Source organism: Lepidochelys kempii, chromosome 8, assembly GCF_965140285.1.
Source record: "Lepidochelys kempii isolate rLepKem1 chromosome 8, rLepKem1.hap1, whole genome shotgun sequence".
Lineage (NCBI taxonomy): Eukaryota > Metazoa > Chordata > Testudines > Cheloniidae > Lepidochelys > Lepidochelys kempii.
This window is the reverse complement of record NC_136387.1, coordinates 50,285,055-50,310,150: the sequence shown is the minus strand read 5'-3', so window position 1 is coordinate 50,310,150 and position 25,096 is coordinate 50,285,055. Positions and strand designations below refer to the sequence as shown.

At 43.5% G+C, this 25,096-nt stretch overlaps 2 protein-coding genes across 4 annotated transcripts in view; both read left to right on the top strand.

The window, feature by feature from the left end:
- COP1 (COP1 E3 ubiquitin ligase) overlaps positions 1-25,096 on the top strand; it is a 228,633-nt gene that overhangs the window by 24,608 nt on the left and 178,929 nt on the right. For all 3 annotated transcript variants that reach the window (XM_073356470.2, XM_073356469.2, XM_073356471.2), the window contains exons 5-6: positions 2,149-2,268; positions 4,753-4,821. In XM_073356470.2, coding sequence (XP_073212571.1) covers positions 2,149-2,268; positions 4,753-4,821 — 189 coding nt within the window. The remainder of the gene's footprint in view (positions 1-2,148; positions 2,269-4,752; positions 4,822-25,096) is intronic.
- Positions 12,669-15,112, top strand: LOC140915891 (uncharacterized). Its single transcript, XM_073356472.2, has 2 exons — positions 12,669-13,580; positions 14,168-15,112. The coding sequence occupies exons 1-2, from the start codon at positions 12,995-12,997 to the stop codon at positions 14,686-14,688; spliced, it is 1,107 nt and encodes a 368-aa protein (XP_073212573.2). The 5' UTR covers positions 12,669-12,994; the 3' UTR covers positions 14,689-15,112.

The following is a 25,096-nucleotide window of genomic DNA, read 5'->3' as shown; positions in this document are numbered from 1 at the left end:
TGGTTCCATTCTAGATATTGTTTGTGTCACAAAATGAGAATACAGTTTAGCATAATTAGTAGTTTCTGCTGATTAGTCCCTGGACTGGAAAAGTGTAGAGGATCTAGTGTGTTAGGACCAGAATGTATACACAGAACTGTTGGGCAGGAAACTTGAACAACATCAGCCTGCACTATGCCTGACTTCATTTACCTCATTTATGTATTTTATAAATCCAGTTTAGAAAGCAATATTAAAAGGCTTGAAACTCATGTTTTTCATTGTCAGTGAAGGAGAACAATTAGCCTTCCACTAAGGTAGCTTGAGCTTTGGGACTGTGTTGTACAAATGACTGCTTTTACTAATTAGCTGGTTTTTAAAAAAAGTTAACTAAGGCTAACCTGAGCTACAGAAACGTGTAGGGGGTTCTTGCTTAATTAAAAGAGCATGCTGAAGTATCCTCAAGTCTTCCTGTCCAGTTGAATTGGACCTTCAGCTAAAAGCACATGTACTAGCTAACCGATTTTGCCCAGTCCCTTTACTAATTGTTTGAGGCAAGTTTCATAATGTATACAATAAGCAAATGTGGCATCTTTATCCATATGACATGTAAATCATGCGCCCCAAGGAGTTGACTTATTTCTTTAAAAATGTGTGTTCCTCATTTTATTGGTATGTTTTTCCTAAATATGCTTATTCAGCCTGATGTACCAGTTTAGCAATGTGGAGATCATTTTTGATTTTGGCAGAATTCTGTTTTCCTTCAAGACTAGCCCTTATTATAATTATATCCTTTTTAAGATCTCCTCAAATTAAATTCTTGGATCTTCAAAAATATCACCTTTTGTAGTGATAATCAAGGTGGGCCATTTCCAGCAGTTGACAAGAACATCTGAGGAACAGTGGGGGTGGGGAATAAACATGGGGAAATAGTTTTACTTTGTGTAACGACCCATCCACTCCCAGTCTCTATTCAAGCCTAAGATAATTGTATCCAGTTTGCAAATTAATTCCAATTCAGCAGTCTCTCGTTGGAGTCTGTTTCTGAAGTTTTTTTGTTGAAGAATTGCAACTTTTAGGTCTGTAATCGAGTGACCAAAGAGATTGAAGTGTTCTCCGACTGGTTTTTGAATGTTATAATTCTTGACGTCTGAGTTGTGTCCATTTATTCTTTTACGTAGAGACTGTCCAGTTTGACCAATGTACATGGCAGAGGGGCATTGCTGGCACATGAGGTCATATATCACCTTGGTAGATGTAAAGGTGAACGAGCCTCTGATAGTGTGGCTTATGTGATTAGGCCCTGTGATGGTGTCCCCTGAATAGATATGTGGGCACAGTTGGCAACGGGCTTTGTTGCAAGGATAGGTTCCTGGGTTAGTGGTTCTGTTGTGTGGTGTGTGGTTGCTGGTGAGTATTTGCTTCAGGTTGCGGGGCTGTCTTTAAGCAAGGACTGGCCTGTCTCCCAAGATCTGTGAGTGATGGGTTGTCCTTCAGAGTAGGTTGTAGATCCTTGATGATGTGTTGGAGAGGTTTTAGTTTGGGGGTGAAAGTGATGGCTAGTGACGTTCTGTTATTTTCTATATTGTTTCATTACTCATATTTAGTGCTGTAGCACACACATGCTATAGCAAAATAATAAACTTTGTGAACTGGCATATTGGGTAGTTGACAGCTTCTTATCCCCAGTCCTATGAATGCATATGCTTAACTGGAAATGTGTGAGTAATCAATAAATGAAAGTCGGAGAACTTTCACCAATCTCTTAGATCCTGCACTGTAACAAAACATCTTGAATTATCGAGTCAGATAGTCCTATCTAGGTCAGTTTTTATCTGGCTTTGTTTCTTAGTGAGAGCTAATGATATTTCTCTACTTGTTTTGCCAATTCCTGAAGTTTTTAATGGCACCAGACTTGTGGTAAACACACAAGCCTACCTTACAGCTCTACCCTAGCATAGGGTAGTTCCTCAAATACTTCCCCAATAAGATAAGTTGTTGCTGGGGTGTGATAAATAAGTTTCCTATACTTTTGGGGAATTCTTCTTTCTGAAAACTACTTTGTTGTGTGCTTTACAAAGGCTGGAATACTAGTTTAAATATCTTATGTCAAAGAACTCTGACTGGTATTTACTTTCTCTTCCTCTGCTCTCTTGTTCTCTTTTTTAGAATGGACACAGATGGCAGATATTTCAAGACTTATTGGGAACTGATCAAGATAACCTTGACTTGGCCAATGTTAACTTGATGTTGGAGCTGCTTGTGCAAAAGAAGAAGCAGTTGGAGGCAGTAAGGAGCTTTGCTTACCTTATTTCATTTACTAATAAATTGTGATTAATCACAGGCATCTTCCTTCCAAAAATATTTCCTTTTTTTTTTTTTTTGCAATGGAATGTAATGCAGAATTAATCTTAAGGTTTTCTATAGGATCCCATTGCTCTAGTATTGAGCGCTTCTCCATCTCACTGACTTTAATGACCGCAAACTACGTCCAGTATTGGAGTACGATACGAAAACCTTATAATCTCACTTGAGGCAGGATCATGCTGAAGAGAAAGCTGAGAGAAAATATCAGTGGGGAAAAGGAATACAGAAAGTGACCTGCCAAGCAAGTGGCAGTTAGACTACACTGTCTTTGATATAATTAGACATTTGCTAAGTGAACATTTGACTTCAAGATGTGTAAAATGTGAGGATCTAACTAAACAATAACCCTTTAAGGGGACTCCATATGTTTACTAATTTATTTACACCTTGAAGGAATTACTGTGAAACATGAGATTTTTAGCCCTTACAGCTCCCAATGTGAAGCAAAGAGAATTTATGAGCAATCAGCATATCTAAAAATCAGGACCTTTCCCTTTTTATGCTTAAAGGAAAACCGTGGTTGTCTTGCATATCATAGCAGTATGAAAGTTTATAAGCTAAAAGCAATCTGTCACTATGAATAAACTGAAGTCTATTTGTTTTCGTATAAGTTTTGTTATAATTGGTAACTGAGTATAATTCTGGAACTATCTTGCTGGAAAACTATCAGCTGAAACCAACAATGTGAGAGGAGACAGGCCTAATGCAACCCACTCTATGAAAAAGTGTGTGTAAGAGGGTCAGTGGTCCAATATTGGAAGTGGAATTGGATGGCAGTTGATACATGGGTGGGCAGACTTTAGAACAATAATTTTTGATTAAGAACTCTTAGGGCAGTAGTTCTCAAACTTTTGTAGTGGTGACCCCCTTTCACATCGCAAGCCTCTGAGTGTGACGACCCCCCCCCCCCCGATAAATGAAAAACACTTTTTTATATATTTAACAACATTATAAATGCTGGATGCAAAGCGGGGTTTGGGGTAGAGGCTGACAGCTCATGACCCCTCCTCCCCCGGTAATAACCTCGTGAGCCCCTCGGGGGTTCTCAAACTGGGGGTTGGGACCCCTGTCTTAGAGGCTTTCAAGATCAATTAAGTCATAATCTTTTTTGCTTGGTTTTGGCTTCTGTGAGGAAATGAAATACACTAAAAATAAAATCCGTTTTACATTTCTGGTAAAAAAAAAAAAAAAAAAAAAAAATTGCTAGATTAAATGTAAGAGGTCTTTTAATCAGATTGTGTGGGGATTTACATGTGTACTTTCCTGTGTATAGAGGACAGACCCCTTGGGGGTATTGTTTAAAGTTTTTTTCCATTGGGCTGGGGTCAGACTTTATAGTAAATCTGTTTTCTTCTGGAAGCCTTGCAATGACAAATGTGAAACGCTTCAGGTTGTCACCACAAATATGTTTGAGGAGAGAACTTTGAAATGGAGAGCTCGTATCCTGTTCAGTTATAAGACTATCCTCTTCAGAATAAAAGCATCATCTAGGTGTAAGAATAGTAATTCTTCACTTACACTTTTGGAGGTACCCATTCAGATTTAAAAACTAAGTGTTCCTCTGTACATTTTACTTACCTCCTTTTCTGGTTATTTTGGAAACATATTACAATAGCAAAAGGACCAGACCAGAAAAGTAGTTTATCCCATCCTTCTCAGCTGTTTTTCCCTTTAACGGATCCCTGATGCCCCTTCCCCTGGCTCACCTTTGAGCTCATACTCAGTCCTACAGTAAACTAATTTTTCTAAGATCTGTGCAAATTGCTCTTCCATGTGTCTGTCTAGTATTAGTGGTGCACTGATGTTAGGAATAGAGAGAATCTACATTCCTGTCAGCTTCTTGCCGCCTCAAGTTTTGGGTCATTGCAAAGGAAAATATAAGGAATTAATTTATTTAGAAAACTGAAACACCTCTTTCCCTTTCCCAAAACAGCTAATCTTCACTAGCGAGTTTATTTTCCATTACCGAAGCTCTTTTTGTGCTTCTGTGGAATGTTCCTTTGGGGAAAGGGTTGTCATTTTCTGAAACCAAATTATTCCACTTAATTGGTTGATTAGAGGTGAAAGCTCAAGATCTGCCAACAGTGGCAGATGCGCAGCCTTTGTTCCAAAAGGGTCTGAAATCACTCCACCTAGGAGGAGAATGAAAAATGTGCTTTGCCTATTAATCACCTGTAATACACAAAAGGAGAATATTTGTGTCCTATAATGTAAAACTTTGCCATGTGCCAACCAGAACTTTGAAACCTAGAAGCAAAGCAAAACCACCTTACTTGTAATTGTGACTTAATGTGTTGCTCCTTTCCCCTACTTCTAAGTGAAAGTGATTTGTTTCCATGCCTGCTATGAATTGTTGTGCATAAAATTAATCTACTTTTTCTCTTTAAATTTAATTTTCTGTTATAGGAGTCCCATGCTGCCCAATTACAGATCCTTATGGAATTCCTCAAGGTTGCCAGGAGAAATAAAAGAGAGGTAGCAGATTTTGTTTTTGTTTTTGCTACTGGGTGAGGCTTTTTCCTTCTTTAAAAGGGGGGAGCAGGGAAATAGGTCAGCCTGAAATGATCTCACTGAGGAGAAAATTCTCTGCTGCAGAGGGATATTTGAAATACCTGGATTTCCAGGAGAATAGATCAGTTTAAATATGACAGCTTTGGTTTTTAACTTCCATTGCCTTTTTGTTTCATATTGTTGGTTGCATACATGTGGAGAGGGGAAATTGTCAAGGAAAGAGTCCACGCTGGCAACTCGTGGTAAATTCGTGAAACAAGATGCAAGTGTGAGGGGGGAAAATGGAAAGTGAGGGAGGGAAGGCTGGTAGGCACCTTTTAAAATTGTTTCCAAAATTATATCAAAAATGTCAATGCTTTCAGGATCTGGAAGAATGTTAATGTCTCTCAGTCACAGTACCAAATGGGGATAAGTTGCTAAGATCAGTAAGAACAAAGAACTAATATAAAGGCACTCAGGATGTTTAAAAAAAAAACAAAACAAAGCGGGCAGGATGTAACAAAATGAGATTAAAATAGGAAAAATAAAAGGAAGGTAATATAGCACAGAAAAAATCCAAAACACAGATTATCAAAAGTCTGGGAAGAGAGATTTAGAAAGTAGTAATGCCAAAATAGAACGAGACATGGAGGTGATGGTGGACAGAAAATTGGCTCTTCTACCAACATACAGCATTACAAACTCATACTTCATGTGGATTTCTCTTCCCCCACCCCTTGTGGGTTTTTTTTTGAGAGTTGATGTGTAGGTATCGTGTCCCAAACCATGGAAGTGGTGGTCCCATTTGCTACGTGAGTAATGAAACTGCACCTGGAATATTATACAATGCTGCGCACCTTAGTATCAGAAATATTCCAACCAATTGGAAAGAATTGCAATAAGTCTCCAAAATGGCTGGGGATCTGGAGGGGCTGATTTCTGCTGAAAGAGTTAAAGTAGAACATGTATAGCTTTGCTGTTTGACTAGTGAGGGGGGCAACAAGGGTGCAACCCTAAAATATCTGCAGGCTGTAAATACCAATGATGATAGAGGAACTGTCCAGAGTGGCCAAGCAAGTTATAAGGCCTGATCCAAAGCCCCTTGAAGTTGATGGCACTCTTCAGTGGATGAGGCCCCTAGGGAGGAGTAATGAGATGGAACTGAGAGAGAAATTTAGGTTCAATATCAGGAATATTTCCTTAAATACAGGGTTTATTAGACTAGGAGTAACTTCCAATATGAAATGGTGAAAGCACTATTACTTAAGTAGTTTAAAACTAGATTTTAACATAGACTGCTGTTCTGCATTGGTTGGGCATGGTCTTTGAGAACCTATTGGATCTCTTCCCTCTCTAATTTCTGTATCTTATAAAGCATGCCCTTTGTAGTTCTTAAACGTCTCTTAAACGTCTTAATGCACAATTTAAAAGAAGGAAGGGGAAAAAGCTTTGCTCAGAGACGTATGTTCATTTTGGGTGGTAGCAGAACTTGGATTGGTTTGTTCCTATGTTTAGCACCTATCTTTGTATTCAGTTAGGGTGACCAGATGTCCTGATTTTATAGGGACAGTCCCAATATTTGGGGCTTTTTCTTAGAGGCACCAATTACCTCCCTTCCCCGTCCCGATTTTTTTTTTCCCCTCCACATTTGCTAACTGGTCACCCTATCTTCAGTATCTCTGCTTTCATCTTAAATAAACAAAAACCTCTACTTGTTACGGTTGTGAAGAAAACTTTCAAAATTTGAATCAAGATAGGTCTTCATTGCAGTTAACTTGGCTGTTACTCTGGCATTACCCTGCTCCCCTCTCATCCCCACACACAATCCTTTCATCTGAGTTTGACACCTTCAACCCAGGCTAGCTGGCTTGTCTGTGGCTGAAGGCTAAAACCTGAGTGAGGTTTCCATTTCGGCTGGTAACCCTCCCACTTTGCAGTGAGACTGCACAACTAAACCACTTGAGTGCTGGTAGTCCTTCAGTGCCTTCCCACAGTTCTTCCTGTGTGGCCAGAACGACAAACAAGTTCTCCCAAAAGAATCAGAGTGGTTCAGCTTGCAGCAGTACAAAGAATTCCTAGCACTGCACCCAGGTGAGTGCAGCACCAGTGAGGACACAATAATTCTAGTATCGCTTTGCACTGTGGCTGCTCATTCCCGGCTGTGGCTAACCTTGAGTGCTGGTCACTTGAGTTAGCTTTGCAGTGGAGGCATGCCCCTAGTGTAGGGGTGGGCAACTACGGCCCACGAGCCGTTTTAATCCGGCCCTTGATCTCCCGCTGGGGAATGGGGTCTGGGGCTTGCCCTGCTCTGTGCGGCTCCCAGGGAGCAGGGTTGGTGGCCGCTCCACACGGCTCCCGGTAGTACGGACGTGTCCCCCCTCCAGCTCCTACACATGGGGCAGCTAGTTGGCTTCGTTCTGCGTACTGCCCCTGCCCCAAGCGCCACCCTTGCAGCTCCCATTGGCCAGGAACTGTGGCCAATGGGAGCTGCAGGGGCAGTGCCTGTGGACAGGGCAGCGCACAGCAGAGCCGCCTGGCCGCACCTCTGTGTAGGAGCCAGAGGGGGGACATGCCACTGCTTCCAGGAGCTGCTTGAGGTAAGTGCCACCTGGAGTCTGCACCCCTGAGCTACCCCTCCCTGTGCCCCAACCCCCTATCCCAGCCTTGATCCCCTTCCAAACCTCTCGGTCCCAGCCTGGAGCCCCCTCTGTACTCCAACCCCACCCCAGAGCCTGGACCCCCAGCCGGAGCCCTCACTCCATCTCCCGCCCTCTGAACCCCTCGGTCTCAGCCCAGAGCACCCTCCTACACCACAAACCCCTCATCCCCAGCCCCACCCCGGAGCTCACACATCCAGCCAGCGCCCTCACCCCCTCCCACACCCAACCCCAATTTCCTGAGCATTCATGGCCTGCCATACAATTTCTATACCCAGATGTGGCCCTCGGGTCAAAAAGTTTGCCCACCCCTGCTCTATTGTAATCACTTTAGATATAGCTACTGGGAGCTGCCCCATTCATCCAGGTCAGGTGCTAATTCAGAAGCCTGATGATGATTAAATGTCAACATTAAGTATTTCATTCCTGATGCTCTAAAGGAGAGAGTCAAATCTGCTCTGTTTCCTGTGAGTCTCATTTTTATGCCAGCAGTGGATGACCGTTTGGGAAAGTATAACCACATTATTTTTCCCAGTCAAGAGGGAGTCAAGCCCCAGGAGGCTAAGAACCTGTGGGCATACTAAAGGCTCAAATTTCAGATGCCTACCAGAGTTCAGAGGGCATGTACAGTCATATTTTGAATGTCTGACATGGTATTGTGAATGTCTCATTTTGGCAATTTATAGGGAGATATTATTTTATGGATAGAACTTGAAAGAATGCCACCACCCTTTTTTCCGCTATTTGATTACGGTAAAAATGTTTGAAGACTAACTGTAACTTGATTCAGTAACTAGGCGTATGTCTACACTGCTGTTAAAGGCCATGGCTGGCCCTTGTCAGTTGACTTGGGCTCAAGCTACAGGGCCGTAAAATTGTGATGTAGACGTTCAGGCGTGGGCTGGAGCTCGAGCTCTGGAACTCCCTGAGAGGGGAGATCAAATACCTACGCTGCAGTTTTTACAACCTCACAAGCCCAAGTTAGCTGACATAGGCCAGCTGCGGGTGTCTGCTTGCAGCATAGATGTACCCTAAGAGCAAGTTGGAACCTTAGGTTAGAAAAGGAGCTCTTTTTCTGAGAGTGGCAAGTGTCTGTTTTGATTTTTTTTGCATAATTTGATATTCCTTTAAGATATTATATTGTTTGGGAGCAACATTTCCTAACTTGCCCCAGTACATTATTGCAGGATTTTCTAAACAGAGGTTGATTTTTACATAACACTTGTGTTGCAGTTCCTAGACAAACTAGATAAATTCCTTGTCTGATACTGTACACTTGATAAGGTCCCAGAGTGAATTTACCAGTGCAATTCTGGATACCAGCATATTCAAAGTACATAGTAAAACAGCTACAGCACTAGTTGCAAGGAGATTGGAACAAGTTATCTGCCTATAAAATGGTTGGAATAACATGTATTGTAAACCACCAAATACGTTAGATACTATTAATTGTGAAGCTGTAAGTCCTAAGATTCTTACTGACTTTTTACTGTTACTTTGTAAAAGTAGCTTCTTGGGATTCTATATTCAGTCTCTTGATGGCTCCAGATCAGATTGGCTCAGTTTGTGTTTATAAAATGTTTTTTTTTCCAATGCTTAAAACTGAAAACTCATCCTGGATTCAGAACATCAAGCTCAGTATTTTTGGGCTCTCACATTGCCAACAATAAAAATTCTGCAATTAGAATTTGTGATAACTGAGTGTGAGGACAAGAGTATTGTCCTCATTGTCTTAGATGTGTTGGGTCTGAAATAGAAATAAATAAAAAAGCTTTTGTTTTGGTCAGAAAAGTAACCAAATGCTCCTGGATGCTCTTGAAGGTCAATATTTATACTTTTATGTACTTGCACTTTGGAGTGCAAAAACATCTCTCAATTTCACATTCATTGGCCCTCTAAAAGGGAAATATAAGTTGTAGCAATTGCAGAAGAATATCCCATTAGAGTTCCTTGTTTTCACATGCTTGTAACTTTCTAAAACACTGATCTTTTGGGGCTGAAGTTATCCATGCATGATCTCTTTACAAAGACTATTTTTTTTAAGTTTGAGCAAAATCCTTTTGTTTGAAAACATGGTGCAAAAATACCAAACTTTCCCCATGTAATTAAAATATTCTAACCACCTCTCTTTGAAAAAATTCCTGTGGACAAAAATGGCTTAAGGTTGAAACTCATGGATACTAATGGCTCTGAAACAAAACTTTTAAACAAAGCAGAGGTACAACTGTTTGAAAAGTGTGTATTAATCATTCACAATAGAAAATCTATTTGTATGCAGTGCAAATTTAACATGGACATGTGTTTTCCATATGTATGCCTGGTTAATTAAGTGTACTCTTCTTAGTTCCTCGACCCAATAATCTCTTCTGCTGAAAAAGGGGTAGAGCAAGGGGCTTGTTAAGGTCAAGCTAAATAGCTCTGGAATATTTTTTAGCTCCTTTTTTTAAAAAAGGAAAACAAATGCAAAAACCAGTTACAGTTGCACAGTTAAAATAAGTGTTAAAAGTTAAGGTTTCACAACAACATTGTTAACTCAGCCACATTCTGCAAATACAGATTTTTTTGGTCTGGTTTAATTTAATTTTAGATTTTTTTTTTTTTTAAAAATCTCATTGTCTCATGGTATATTTACCTACATTTAATTTAAAAACACTTCTAAATTTAGTTGGCCAGTGTCATTTACACCAAAAGGAAAAAATCTCTCAAGTGTACACTTGGCTATAAAGAAAGACCTTACCAGTTGCTCCTTAGACAGATTACTGTGCTTTTCACTGTTATGAGGACCACCAAACCTTGTCCCAAGTCTTGTCGTCTGCAGGAAATGTTTTGACCCCATATATCCAAATGTAGGATCTATGGGTGTGAGTGCATAAGCTTATCTCAAGTGTCATATTTGTCCATAGGGAAAGAGGTCTATTGATATCCATATCCTAGAACATAGCTTGTAGAGCTCGGACATAAATATTGTTTTTTCATCTTTATTGGAGTTCGTGAATTTTTTCTAAATGCAACATTAAGAGTATGCTATAAGTCTTTTGCATTTAATTAACGAGGCTTCTTATTCCATGTGTCATGTGATGAGTATTATTTTTCAGCAGGTTAGTATCCAAGAGGAGCAGAGTAATCCTGAAGTGTTGCACAGCTTTGCTGAAATTGCCTGTTCAGTATTTCAGAATAGTCATCTTTCTGCCTCATCAATATGTCTCAAACTTTTTGTTCCTTCCCTGTAATGAAGATGTGAAATTGTAGAAATAAGGATAGTTATTGTGGGATAAACGCAAGGAATTGGAAGCATGAATTCTCCAGGGTTGTGATTTAGTTCTTGCTCATCACGATCTGTCAAACCTTATTGCTTAGTATCCACACACGGGGACAGGATAATGAGTAGGCAAGGGGTGGTGACAAAGCTAAAAATCAGTCATTCTCGCATGATATCACAAAGTCTTGATTACATTCCAAGACACCTGAGGTGGATTTATAATTATTGTAGGACTTTCCTAGCCCCGTCTTTAAAAATTCAGTTATTTAAGCTTCTTTACATATCAGGCTTTTTAATAAGGGTTGTTAGAACTGAATTAGACCACAGTAAGCCAAGAAAATTGCTAGTATGTAGGGAACAAAATGAGACTTTAATCTATTATGTATTCATTGATACATGTGTCTGACTCACTTTGTTTTGGTAGGGTTTTTTTGCTCACATGAAAAGTTGGTGATGCTGTCTCATACTAAAAGGGACCTTATTGGACTCATGTACTTTGATAGTGCTTGGAGTTCAGTACCTTTGTAATATAATTTTTATAATAGTATTTGGTTATTTTGTTAATATAACCAAAACTAAATTCTCATATTAACTGGTTCTACTGTGGTTTTCTCTGTGCTGCATTGACTTGGAGGCAGAGCCAGATTGGGATAGGATTGGCTCCACCCATTTCAGGACCCAGCCAATTCTGTTCCCATAGACTTGCGGGCATCTCTGGTTTTTCTGCAGAGCATAGGGATTTTCTCCTCCACACCTAGCAGCAGTTTTTCCCCCCTCAGGGAGACCACAAAATAGAGCAGGGGTGGGCAAACTTTTTGGCTTGAGGGTCATATCTGGGTATAGAAATTGTATGGTGGGCCATGAATGCTCACGAAATTGGGGTTGGGGTGCAGGAGGGGGTGAGGGCTCTGGCTGGGGGTGCGGGCTCTGAGGAGGGGCTAGGGATGAGGAGCTTGTGGTGTAGGAGGGTGCTCCGGGCTGAGACTGAGGAATTCGGAGGGTGGAAGGGGGATCAGGGCTGGAGCAGGGGGTTGGGGCATGGGCAGGTGGCTCAGGAGTGCAGGCTCCAGGTGGTGTTTACCTTGAGCAGCTCCTGGAAGCAGCGGCATGTCTCCTGTCCAACTCCTACACAGAGGCACAGCCAGGCAGCTCTGCTGCACGCTGCCCCGTCCTGAGGCTCCACCTCTGCAGCTCCCAGTGACCACAATTCCCAGCCAATGGGAGCTGTGGGAGTGGCGCTTGGGACAGGGACAGTGTACGGAGCAGAACCCTCTGGCTGCTTAGGAGCCAGCAGGGGAAACATGCTGCTGCAGTTTCTGGGAGCTGTGCAGAGCAGCCCCTGACCCTGCTCCCTGGCAGGATCCCATGGAGCGGGGCAAGCCCCAGACCCTGCTCCCCAGTGGGAGCTCGAGGGCCGGATTAAAACAGCTGGCATACTCAGATGCAGTTTGTAGTTTGCCCACCCCTCAAATAGAGGGTAAGACTGAAGAAAAAAAGTGGAGAGGAAATGCCAATCCACCCAGTCCTTCATGGAGGGAGGAACAAATCTTTTTTGTCATATGGGAGAGTTTTTCCCTCTGTATGTTGTCCAGTTCGTCTTTATCTCCGGCCACTTCAGTTTCTACTGGTACAGTCACAGCACCATTTCTTACAAGGGTACTTTCTGGTATCTTTCCCAGAGCAGAAAAAGCTGTAGGGGCTTCTTACTCCCTGGGATAGCTATACCACTCTTACCCACACCCACACCCAGCCCTGGCCTCAGCTGCTGTTACTGCTAACTGTCCAGCCTCATTCTGTGGTGCCTAGCAACCTTTCTTCAGTGGTTCTATTTTTCTTGAGGAGTCTGTGATGTTACTTTCATCTCCCATTCTTTCTTTTCTCTCTAAGCCCTGGTCTACACTAGGACTTTAGGTCGAATTTAGCAACGTTAAATCGATTTAAACCTGCACCCGTCCACACAGTGAAGCCCTTTATTTCGACTTAAAGGGCTCTTAAAATCGATTTCCTTACTCCACCCCTGACAAGTGGATTAGCGCTTAAATCGACGTTCCCGGCTCGAATTTGGGGTACTGTGGACACAATTCGATGGTATTGGCCTCCGGGAGCTATCCCAGAGTGCTCCATTCTGACCGCTCTGGACAGCACTCTCAACTCAGATGCACTGGCCAGGTAGACAGGAAAAGAACCGCGAACTTTTGAATCTCATTTCCTGTTTGGCCAGCGTGGCAAGCTGCAGGTGACCATGCAGAGCTCATCAGCACAGGTGACCATGATGGAGTCCCAGAATCGCAAAAGAGCTCCAGCATGGACCGAACGGGAGGTACGGGATCTGATCGCTGTTTGGGGAGAGGAATCCGTGCTATCAGAACTCCGTTCCAGTTTTCGAAATGCCAAAACCTTTGTGAAAATCTCCCAGGGCATGAAGGACAGAGGCCATAACAGGGACCCGAAGCAGTGCCGCGTGAAACTGAAGGAGCTGAGGCAAGCCTACCAGAAAACCAGAGAGGCGAACAGCCGCTCTGGGTCAGAGCCCCAAACATGCCGCTTCTATGATGAGCTGCATGCCATTTTAGGGGGTTCAGCCACCACTACCCCAGCCGTGTTGTTTGACTCCTTCAATGGAGATGGAGGCAATACGGAAGCAGGTTTTGGGGACGAAGAAGAAGATGATGATGAGGAGGAGGTTGTAGATAGCTCACAGCAAGCAAGCGGAGAAACCGGTTTTCCCGACAGCCAGGAACTGTTTCTCACCCTAGACCTGGAGCCAGTACCCCCCGAACCCACCCAAGGCTGCCTCCTGGACCCAGCAGGCGGAGAAGGGACCTCTGGTGAGTGTACCTTTTAAAATGCTATACATGGTTTAAAAGCAAGCATGTGAAAGGATTACTTTGCCCTGGCATTTGCGGTTCTCCTAGATGTAGTCCTAAAGCCTTTGCAAAAGGTTTCTGGGGAGGGCAGCCTTATTGCGTCCTTCATGGTAGGACACTTTACCACTCCAGGCCAGTAACACGTACTCGGGAATCACTGTAGAACAAAGCATTGCAGTGTATGTTTGCTGGCATTCAACCAAAATCCGTTCTTTCTCTCTCTGTGTTATCCTCAGGAGAGTGAGATATAATTCATGGTCACCTGGTTGAAATAGGGTGCTTTTCTTCAGGGACACTCAGTATAGCCCATTCCTGCTGGGCTGTTTGCCTGTGGCTGAACAGAAATGTTCCCCGCCGTTAGCCACAGGGAGGGGGGAAGGTTGAGGGGGTAGTCACGCGGTGGGAGGAGGCAAAATGCGACCTTGTAACGAAAGCACATGTGCTATGTATGTAATGTTAACAGCAAGGTTTACCCTGAAAGAGTGTAGCGACTGTTTTATAAAATGTGTCTTTTTAAATACCGCTGTCCCTTTTTTTTTCTCCACCAGCTGCATGTGTTTCAATGATCACAGGATCTTCTCCTTCCCAGAGGCTAGTGAAGCTTAGAAAGAAAAAAAAAAGCACTCGCGATGAAATGTTCTCCGAGCTCATGCTGTCCTCCCACACTGACAGAGCACAGACGAATGCGTGGAGGCAAATAATGTCAGAGTGCAGGAAAGCACAAAATGACCGGGAGGAGAGGTGGCGGGCTGAAGAGAGTAAGTGGCGGGCTGAAGACAACGCTGAAGCTCAAATGTGGCGGCAGCGTGATGAGAGGAGGCAGGATTCAATGCTGAGGCTGCTGCAGGACCAAACCAGAATGCTCCAGTGTATGGTTGAGCTGCAGCAAAGGCAGCTGGAGCACAGACTGCCACTGCTGCCCCTCTGTAACCAACCGCCCTCCTCCCCAAGTTCCATAGCCTCCACACCCAGACGCCCAAGAACGCGGTGGGGGGGCCTCCGGCCAACCAGCCACTCCACAACAGAGGATTGCCCAAAAAAAAGAAGGCTGTCATTCAATAAATTTTAAAGTTGTAAACTTTTGAAGTGCTGTGCTTAAAGTGCTGTGTGGCATTTTCCTTCCCTCCTCCACCACCCCTCCTGGGATACCTTGGTAGTCATCTCCCTATTTGTGTGATGAATGAATAACGAATGCATGACTGTGAAGCAGCAATGACTTTATTGCCTCTGCAAGCGGTGATTAAAGGGAGGAGGGGAGGGTGGTTAGCTTACAGGGAAGTAGAGTGAACCAAGGGGCGGGGGGTTTCATCAAGGAGAAACAAACAGAACTTTCACACTGTAGCCTGGCCAGTCATGAAACTGGTTTTCAAAGCTTCTCTGATGCGTACCGCGCCCTCCTGAGCTCTTCTAACCGCCCTGGTGTCTGGCTGCGCGTAACCAGCAGCTAGGCGATTTGCCTCAACCTCCCACCCCGCCATAAACGTCTCCCCCTTACTCTCACAGATATTGTGGAGCACACAGCAAGCAGTAATAACAGTGGGAATATTGGTTTCGCTGAGGTCTAAGCGAGTCAGTAAACTGCGCCAGCGCGCCTTTAAACGTCCAAATGCACATTCTACCACCATTCTGCACTTGCTCAGCCTGTAGTTGAACAGCTCCTGACCACTGTCCAGGCTGCCTGTGTACGGCTTCATGAGCCATGGCATTAAGGGGTAGGCTGGGTCCCCAAGGATACATATAGGCATTTCAACATCCCCAACAGTTATTTTCTGGTCTGGGAAGAAAGTCCCTTCCTGCAGCTTTTGAAACAGACCAGAGTTCCTGAAGATGCGAGCGTCATGCACCTTTCCCGGCCATCCCACGTTGATGTTGGTGAAACGTCCCTTGTGATCCACCAGAGCTTGCAGCACTATCGAAAAGTACCCCTTGCGGTTTATGTACTCGCCGGCTTGGTGCTCTGGTGCCAAGATAGGGATATGGGTTCCGTCTATAGCCCCACCACAGTTAGGGAATCCCATTGCAGCAAAGCCATCCACTATGACCTGCACATTTCCCAGGGTCACTACCCTTGATATCAGCAGATCTTTGATTGCGTGAGCTACTTGCATCACAGCAGCCCCCACAGTAGATTTGCCCACTCCAAATTGATTCCCAACTGACCGGTAGCTGTCTGGCGTTGCAAGCTTCCACAGGGCTATCGCCACTCGCTTCTCAACTGTGAGGGCTGCTCTCATCCTGGTATTCATGCGCTTCAGGGCAGGGGAAAGCAAGTCACAAAGTTCCATGAAAGTGCCCTTACGCATGCGAAAGTTTCGCAGCCACTGGGAATCGTCCCAGACCTGCAACATTATGCGGTCCCACCAGTCTGTGCTTGTTTCCCGAGCCCAGAATCGGCGTTCCACAGCATGAACCTGCCCCATTAGCACCATGATGCATGCATTGGCAGGGCCCATGCTTTCAGAGAAATCTGTGTCCATGTCCTGATCACTCACGGGACCGCGCTGACGTCGCCTCCTCGCCCGGTATCGCTTTGCCATGTTCTGGTGCTGCATATACTGCTGGATAATGCGTGTGGTGGTTGATGTGCTCCTAATTGCCAAAATGAGCTCAGCGGCCTCCATGCTTGCCTTGGTATGGCGTCCGCACAGAAAAAAGGCGCGGAACGATTGTCTGCCGTTGCTCTGACGGAGGGAGGGGCGACTGACGACACGGCTTACAGGGTTGGCTTCAGGGAGCTAAAATCAACAAAGGGTGTGCCTGTACATCAAGGAGTATTTCAGGCAGGACTGCACGGAGGGTTCCAATAAGAAATGGTGCACCAAAGTTATCGTTGTTATTGGAACAAGGAGGTTAGCCTGGCCTCTGATTGATACATGGCTAGATTAACCTCGCTGCGCCTTCTCTGTGACTGACTGCAGTGTGATCTAGACAGGGGAGGAGGAAAATGAGTCCAAAACAAATCTGGTCTATTTCTTGTTCTGACCCACTCCATCTATCCTTTACGTCTTTGGCTGGCAGCAGACAAAAAAGGCGCGAAATGATTGTCTGCCCTTGCTTTCACGGGGGGAGGGAGGGTGGGAACGGGGTCCTGACGATATGTACCCAGAACCACCCGCGACAATGTTTTAGCCCCATCAGGCATTGGGATATCAACCCAGAATTCCAATGGGCAGCGGAGACTGCGGGAACTGTGGGATAGCTACCCACAGTGCAACGCTCCGGAAGTCGACGCTTGCCTCGGTACTGTGGAAGCGCTCCGCCGAGTTAATGCACTTAGAGCATTTTCTGTGGGGACACACACACTCGAATATATAAAACCGATTTCAAAAAAACCGACTTCTATAAATTCGACCTAATTTCGTAGTGTAGACATACCCTAAGCAAAGACAGTAGTGAATTTATTCATTGTAGGTGATCTTCCCCTGTCACTTTTTTCCTAGGTGAGTTTGAAGGGGCATTACTACTGCTTCTCCACCTAGCTCTGTCCAAGAGCCTCCAAAGTCATTTTCCCTTACCAAAGCTTGACAGGATTTTTTTAAAAAATAGATAAGGAAGAGAAACTTAACCTTCTTAATGATTCACATGATGTCTCTTTCCTCCCTCAAGAGTTCTGCTTTAAAGATCCTGAATTCAGGGCTTTGATCCTCACACCACTCCACAAATCAATAAAGAGGGAAAGTTTCTCCTCCTTGGGGGAATTCAACTAGGGGGGTGGGGAGAAACCACTCCTCTGCAGAGAAAGGTGAGATGTCCTGAGTGGGTATTCCAGATTCATCAACTATCTGCATACCTGACTGGAACCTCCAGATTCCAAATTTCACAAGTAAAGGCTAAACCAACAGTAAGACCACTGGGATATACTCCTGTCTTCTTCCAAAAAGCTCTGCATTCCTTTTCACTTGTTATGTCATGAAGCCTTTGAACAACAGAGGTTGTGATATCAGAAGCGTATGGGATTTTCCAGTAAATGTACGAGACTCAAAAATTCTTTGCAAACTAAGCTCTTCCACAATGGATGTGGCAAAAGGTTCCACATCAGGACATTCAAGACATCAACAGCTTCAGTCTGTCTTGCTCAGGTTCTTGTGACCAATGATCTCCAGAGACTTATCCCAAAGAGGAAAAGATCTGTAATCTGTGCTTTGTAAAATTTCGGTGGCAGGATCATTGGTTTCAGGCTGTTTGCAGGAATCTTAGTTTTGCCTTGGAGCTATGGTTTACATTGTAGTAAACCTTTGAATGAGATACTTGAAAGTGCATGTTCAGACAAAGTGGTCTCCAAATACATAAGCATAAGTGTTACTTCACCTTTCCCTGAACTCAGCTTTTGTTAGGATAGTTTAAAGTATTGTCTGGTAGTAGATTTGTAGGATTTTCTCCCCTTGATTGTCTGGATTCTGGGGAAAACCATCACCATACAGGCCTTCTTGCCCTGGCAAAATATCCCTCTCTGTGATCAGCTGAGAGGCTTTTTTGGGTTTAAACCTAGCCAGTGTTTTTGCATTCATTAGAAGAGTGGTCTTTGAATGTCTTGCATGTGAGTAGAGCAGCCAGGTCTTCAAAGGGTATGTCTACACTGCAAGGAAAAACCCACAGTGAGTTTCAGAGCCTGGCTAATTTGGCTTCGGCTGTGAGGCTAAAAATAACATGGTAGACATTTGGGCTTGGGCTGGAGACCAGGCTTTGAAACCTGGCAAGGGGATGGAGGGGCTTGGACCCCGTGCTCCAGCTTGAGCGTCTACACTACTGTTTTTTAGCCCTGCAGCCCAAGTCTCTTGGGCCTGATACAATTGACCCAGATGTGTGTTTCCAGTGTAGACAGACCCAAAGAGTTTGGAGGTCTCCTTGAATAATGGCGGTGCTGCAGCTGCTTTTTATTTTAATTATTTAACTTTAGCACCCAGAGGCCTTGATAAGGATCTGAGCCTCTTTCTGCTGTGTGCTGCATGAACATTAAAGACCCAATCCCTACACTGTGGGGATCTAAGAACAGTAGGAAGCATGAGGATGAACATACATCCAGTGATGGGCATTGGTCCTCTAAATCTAGTAGAGATTCAGTTAAAAATTGCTTCTGATTATGTGCTAGAGTAGGTGGCCACCTTGGAGCCTGTGGGTTCTGAGGTAATGGGGTCTCCTTTGAGGTACCCTAAGAGTCTAAGGATAATGGGATCTCCTTGGATCCAAGGTACTCAGATCCTTTGTGTGGAAGGGGTTGTGGGCCTGGCTTTCCCCAAATAAGCTACATAGAAAGCTGTCTTGAGGGCTCTTTGAAGTAGTCTGGACCCCCATCCACACTCTGGTCCAGTGGCTCATCGGGGGACCTGCTTTTCTTGCAGATGCCTTTGTTTTAGATCCACTCCTTTTCTCATATCCAACAAGAATTGGTTATTCCCTGGATCCACAAAGGAAAGGGCCTAAATCCCAGCAGGCATCCTTTTGTCTCCTTTTCTGCTGTGACTATCCAATATGCAGTTCTACCCCTCTAGAATTATTTTCTCCTCTAGGATTTTGCTTTCCTTCAGTGTTTTGACCTTTCATTACCCAGTCTCTCTTCCTTGGAAGAGCAAGAAGGTTGTCACTTCTTACCACATATGATTTCACCTTTGTTCTTTAGTTATGTCAGGAGCCTCTGAAAGGATCAATTTAGGAGGAAGGCACATTATCCTGCAGCCTTTATTTGAGACTTTGACTGTTGAGAAATCTCAAGAACTTGAAGGATATTTCTTGAGGGTCTCGTATGTCTGTGTGGCTATATCAGTGGCTATGACTGTCCTTGTCCTCAGGCACAGTTGGCCATGGAATTTTTTGCAGCCAGATTAACACTTAAATCACTGAGATTAATCTTTTTTGTAATGAAGCAGCAGCCCTTGATCTGATATCAGAGGGACTTGCACTTGTATTCAAGGGATTTTGTCCCGCACGGTTCTTGACTTAGAATATGAGGGTTGGAAGGGACCTCAGGAGGTCATCTAGTCCAACTCCTGGCTCAAAGCAGGACCAATCCCCAGTTTTTGCCCCAGATCCCTAAATGGCCCCCTCAAGGATTGAACTCACAAGCCTGGGTTTAGCAGGCCAATGCTCAAACCGCTGAGCTACCCTTGGTCATTCTGGATTCGTTCTTTCCTAGAGGTTGCTAGAAATGTGGGTTGCCTTAGGTCCAGCTAAACTGAAAATTCAGTTTAGCCAGAGGTCCTAGAACCAGTTCTAATTTGAGCTCTTGTCAGCAGATTATGACTTTCGTCAGAAGGCTATGCCATTTAACTCTGCTCCAGGCCCTGAATCTTCCCCATGCCCTAGAATTAAACACATGGAATTTTTCTAGGTCTGAAAGTGACTATCTGGCACAAATATACACTTTTCTGTTTCTGCAATAGAAGGGCATGGACAAACAAAAGTGAATTGACCATCCACAGAGCAAGTGATTTATGAGGGTGGCATCCTTATTAATCTTCAATGAGTTTCTCAGTTGCCTCCTAAACTCAGCTTTGGATGTTTATAATAAAGCTTCCGTTTGAAGCACTTCACCCCATTGCTATATTATTTCTCTTTATGGTGACTTTCCTAGTTATGGTGACTGAAGCTCTGTCAGTGGCATCTCATTAGTGCACATTTTACTCAAATTAGGGACTTGCTTTAAAGATGTCTTCCATTCTGTTATCCTTACCTTGTTCACTGAAAGGAAAATTACGGTACATTGTGGAGATGCAAAGAACTTAACTTCAAAAGGGTTAAATGATTTAGGAAATCAGATGTCTTTCATCCTCTATTATTCAGAAATAGAAGGAAGCCAAGGTATCAAAATTCTCCATTGCAAGGTGGGTGAAATTCTGTATCAACGAAGCTTATAAAATGCATATCCTTTCCAAACAAAACAGTACAAGAGATCATCAGACTTCATGGTCTGAAAACTTGTGTGTTGTACACATTTGCAAGACAGCTACTTGGCATTAAGTTCACGTATTCATCAGATGTTATAAATTCGATGTAGAGACTTCTGTAAGCACAGCTTTAAACTGGTGTGCACTACACAAAATCCATACAATATTTGTTTTCTGGCTTGGGGGTTTCACTGCTAATTAGTCCCAGACTAGGAATAATGGACCTGGTTGTAGATAGTATGGTCTCTGTATAGCTAGGTTAACTTTTTTTTTAGGCCCACTGGATTGAAAATTTCCCCTCTAATTAGTCCTGATCACACTGGTCCTTTTTTAGCTCTATAGAAGATTGTGTATAGGATTTACATACATTTTAACAGAAATTCAGTATAGCACAGCTCTGAAACTATTTTTAGTGGCTCTATTCCAAGATGGATAGAGCCAATTACTGTCTCAGTGATTGACAAGTCTGACTTTCTTGTGCAAACTTAAAACAGGGTGGGGGTGGGAGGGAATACAATAACTCCTCGCTTAATGTTGTAGTTATGTTTCTGAAAAATGCGACTTTAAGGGAAACGATGTTAAGCAAATCCAATTTCCCCATAAGAATTAATGTAAATGGGGCGGGGGTTAGGTTCCAGGGAAATTTTTTTCACCACACACACACACACACACACACACACACTTTAATACTATACTCAGCAGTGATGATTGTGAAGCTTGGTAGACGTGGTGAAGTCAGAGGGTGGGATATTTCCCAGGGAATGTCTTACTACTAAATGGTGAACTAGCATTCTGTTGAGCCCTCAAGGGTTAACCCCTTTTTGTTAATGTAACCTCACACTCTACAGGGCAGCACAAATGGAGGGAGGGGAAACAGCATGGCAGATAGACACACACCTTGTGTGTGTGTGTGTGAGAGAGAGAGAGAGATGTGCATTGCCCCTTTAAGTATGCTGACCCCACTTTAAGTACATTGCCTTTTTATGTAGATCAGTAAGTTGAGACAGCAGCTGCTGCCAACAAGCCCCCTCTGTCCTGAACCCTGTAGTGTCCTCCCCCTGCTCTATAGAGATGGGGTAACCAGGGGGTAGGAGCAGGGGGGAGGGGGACACCCTGACATTAGCCCCCTGCGCGCGCGCTCTCTCACACACAGACACACACACACAGCAAGCAGGAGGCTCCTGGGAGCAGCTCCAAGGCAAAGGTCAGGAGCAGCACATGGCAGGGGGGAGGGACAGCTGAACTGCTGGCAATTACTGGGTGGCCGCAGGAACCAGATCTACAGGGGGGCTGCAAGTCCACCCTGGTTCTAAGCCCCCACCAGCTAGCCACAACAAACTGCTCTTTCTGCAAGCAGTGGACTAAACAGGCAGCTGCCAAACAAAGTTATAAGGGAGCATTGCGAAACTTAAACAAGCATGTTCTCTAATCAGCAAGGTAACATTAACTGAGACTTCAAGTGAGGAGTTACTTTACTATGAATAATGAGGCTATCTATTCAGAGAAAAAGAGATCGGATAAGAACTGCCTGGCTCTAAAACCTCCTACAATGGATGAAAAGCATAATTCAGTTATCTATTGAAGGGTGTAATCAAAATGAAAACAAACTGACTTAAGGATTTTTGTTAGACTAAAGCTAAACCACATAAAATATTCATGATGAAAACAGTTCTTTAGACATGTCATGGCACAAGATGTCGTCTAAATTTATGTGTTTGAATGTTCATCTACTTAGCTTAGCTGGCTGAATTTGATGTAGACTTATTTCTTTTAAAATATTTGTGCATAGACTTAGTAACTCACCAAAATGAGACTAATACTATTATCTGCCGCTTAAACATTATAGCAGCACCACCTGACTGTAGTACACCTCAGTCTTGACTCACCAAACCCCTCCTCATATAGGCTCTGGGCTCTTACAAAGCTCTCCCAATATGCCTGTCCTCACCTGAAATGCCCACTGCTATTCCAAAGACTGTCAATTGTGTTAAATATTATGGTTTGTGTTTAGCAATATGAACTCTCCAGGGAGTAGGATGAGACCAATCCTTACTTAGGGCAGGTTTAACTAGCAATGTTGAAGTGCTGCCATGGCTCTCCAAGCACTCTTAAAAAAAAAAACAAAAAAAAAAACAACCCACCTCCCCAAGGGGAAAGCTATAGGCGCTGGGAGTGTGGCTCCCAGCGCTGGGGCACTGTCTACACTGGCACTTTACAGCGCTGAAACTTGCAGCGCTGTAAAGTGCCAGTGTAGACAAGTCCTTAGTAGTGAATGTAAAAACAACTGTCTGATAAGCCGATGCTTTCTTTAAAAGATTTGTCCTTCTACAGATCGTAAAAGAAGTCCCAGATCTCCCATTTCTAGGTTTATGCAACAGTTAATAGAAGTTGGAAACTAACAAGTCTCTGTTGTTAGGTACATATAACGGAGCCCTTTTTTTTTTTTCAGATGACTGAAACACCTGCCATTTGTTTCTTTGCCATTTTCTAATCTCTCGCTGCAAGCCAATATGTATGTCATAAACATAAAGGGAAGGGTAACCACCTTTCTGTATACAGCGCTATACAGTCCCTCCTGGCCAGAGGCAAAACCCTTTCACCTGTAAAGGGTTAAGGAGCTTAGGTAACCTTGCTGGCACCTGACCAAAATGACCAATGAGAGGACAAGATACTTTCAAATCTGGAGGGGGGGGAAACAAAGGGTTCTATCTGTCTGTGTGATGCTTTTGCTGGGAACAGATCAGGAATGCAGACTCAATCCCTGTTAGTTAGTAAGTAATCTAGCTAGAAATGCATTAATTTCCTTTTGTTTAATGGCTGGTAAAATAAGCTGTGCTGGATGGAATGTATATTCCTGCTTTTGTGTCTTTTTGTAATTTAAGGTTTTGCCTAGAGGGATTCTTTGTTTTGAATCTGATTACCCTGTAAGGTATTTACCATCCTGATTTTACAGAGGTGATCCTTTTACCTTTTCTTTAATTAAAATTCTTCTTTTAAGAACCTGATTGATTTTTCACTGTTCTTAAGATCCAAGGGTTTGGGTCTGTGTTTACCTGTATCAGTTGGTGAGGATTCTTATCCAGCCTTCCCCAGGAAAGGGGGTGTAGGGCTTGGGAGGGATATTTTGGGGGAAGACGTCTCCAAGTGGGCTCTTTCCCTGGTCTTTGTGTAAGACGCTTGGTGGTGACAGCATAGGGTTTAAGGACAGGGCAAAGTTTGTACCTTGGGGAAGTTTTTAACCTAAACTGGTAAGAATAGTCTTAGGGGGTCTTTCATGCAGTCCCCACATCTGTACCCTGGAGTTCAGAGTGGGGAAGGAACCTTGACAATGTTATAGAATAATAATAATTTTAGAGCAGATTTCCTGATGTTTATCTCCATGCTACATTTTTGAAATGTTTTAATGTGTTTTTTATGGAGTTTATGAAAGTGAGAGATTAATTTCAGAGTAACAGTCGTGTTAGTCTTTATTCGCAAAAAGAAAAGGAGTACTTGTGGCACCTTAGAGACTAACCAATTTATTTGAACATAAGCTTTCATGAGCTACAGCTCACTTTATCGGATGCATACTGTGGAAAGTATAGAAGATCTTTTTATACACAGAAAGCATGAAAAAATGGGTGTTTACCACTACAAAAGGTTTTCTCTCCCCCCACCCCACTCTCCTGCTGGTAATAGCTTATCTAAAGTGATCACTCTCCTTACAATGTGTATGATAATCAAGTTGGGCCGTTTCCAGCACAAATCCAGGGTTTAACAAGAACGTGGGGGGGTGGGGGGGTAGGAAAAAACAAGGGGAAATAGGTTACCTTGCATAATGACTTAGCCACTCCCAGTCTCTATTCAAGCCTAAGTTAATTGTATCCAATTTGTAAATGAATTCCAATTCAACAGTCTCTCGCTGGAGTCTGGTTTTGAAGTTTTTTTTGTTGTAATATCGCAACTTTCATGTCTGTAATCGCGTGACCAGAGAGATTGAAGTGTTCTCCGACTGGTTTTTGAATGTTATAATTCTTGACATCTGATTTGTGTCCATTTATTCTTTTACGTAGAGACTGTCCAGTTTGACCAATGTACATGGCAGAGGGGCATTGCTGGCACATGATGGCATATATCACATTGGTGGATGTGCAGGTGTGACACCCAAATGGGTGAGAAAACACCCATTTTTTCATGCTTTGTACTTTCCACAGTATGCATCCGATGAAGTGAGCTGTAGCTCACGACAGCTTATGCTCAAATAAATTGGTTAGTCTTTAAGGTGCCACAAGTACTCCTTTTCTTTTTGAGAGATTAATGACACTGACTGCTAGAGCTGAGCATAACTAGGACACATGCTGTGTAAGTTTCCCCTACAGACAGCTTTGCTAATATTACCTCTAACCAGGCCAACAGTACCTATTAGTATTCTAGGTATGGCTTTCTCAAGTTTATGCTGCCACTTATACAGTGCTGCATGTGCTGGTTTTGTAAATCATCTGCAGCAGTCTAGTTTTAAATCCCTGAACTAACTGCATTTGTGACCAAAATAAATGAGCTCAGAACTTCAGAGGGGTGAGATCAGTGCACTAACAGAGTGTCACCTAGCTCTGGGGA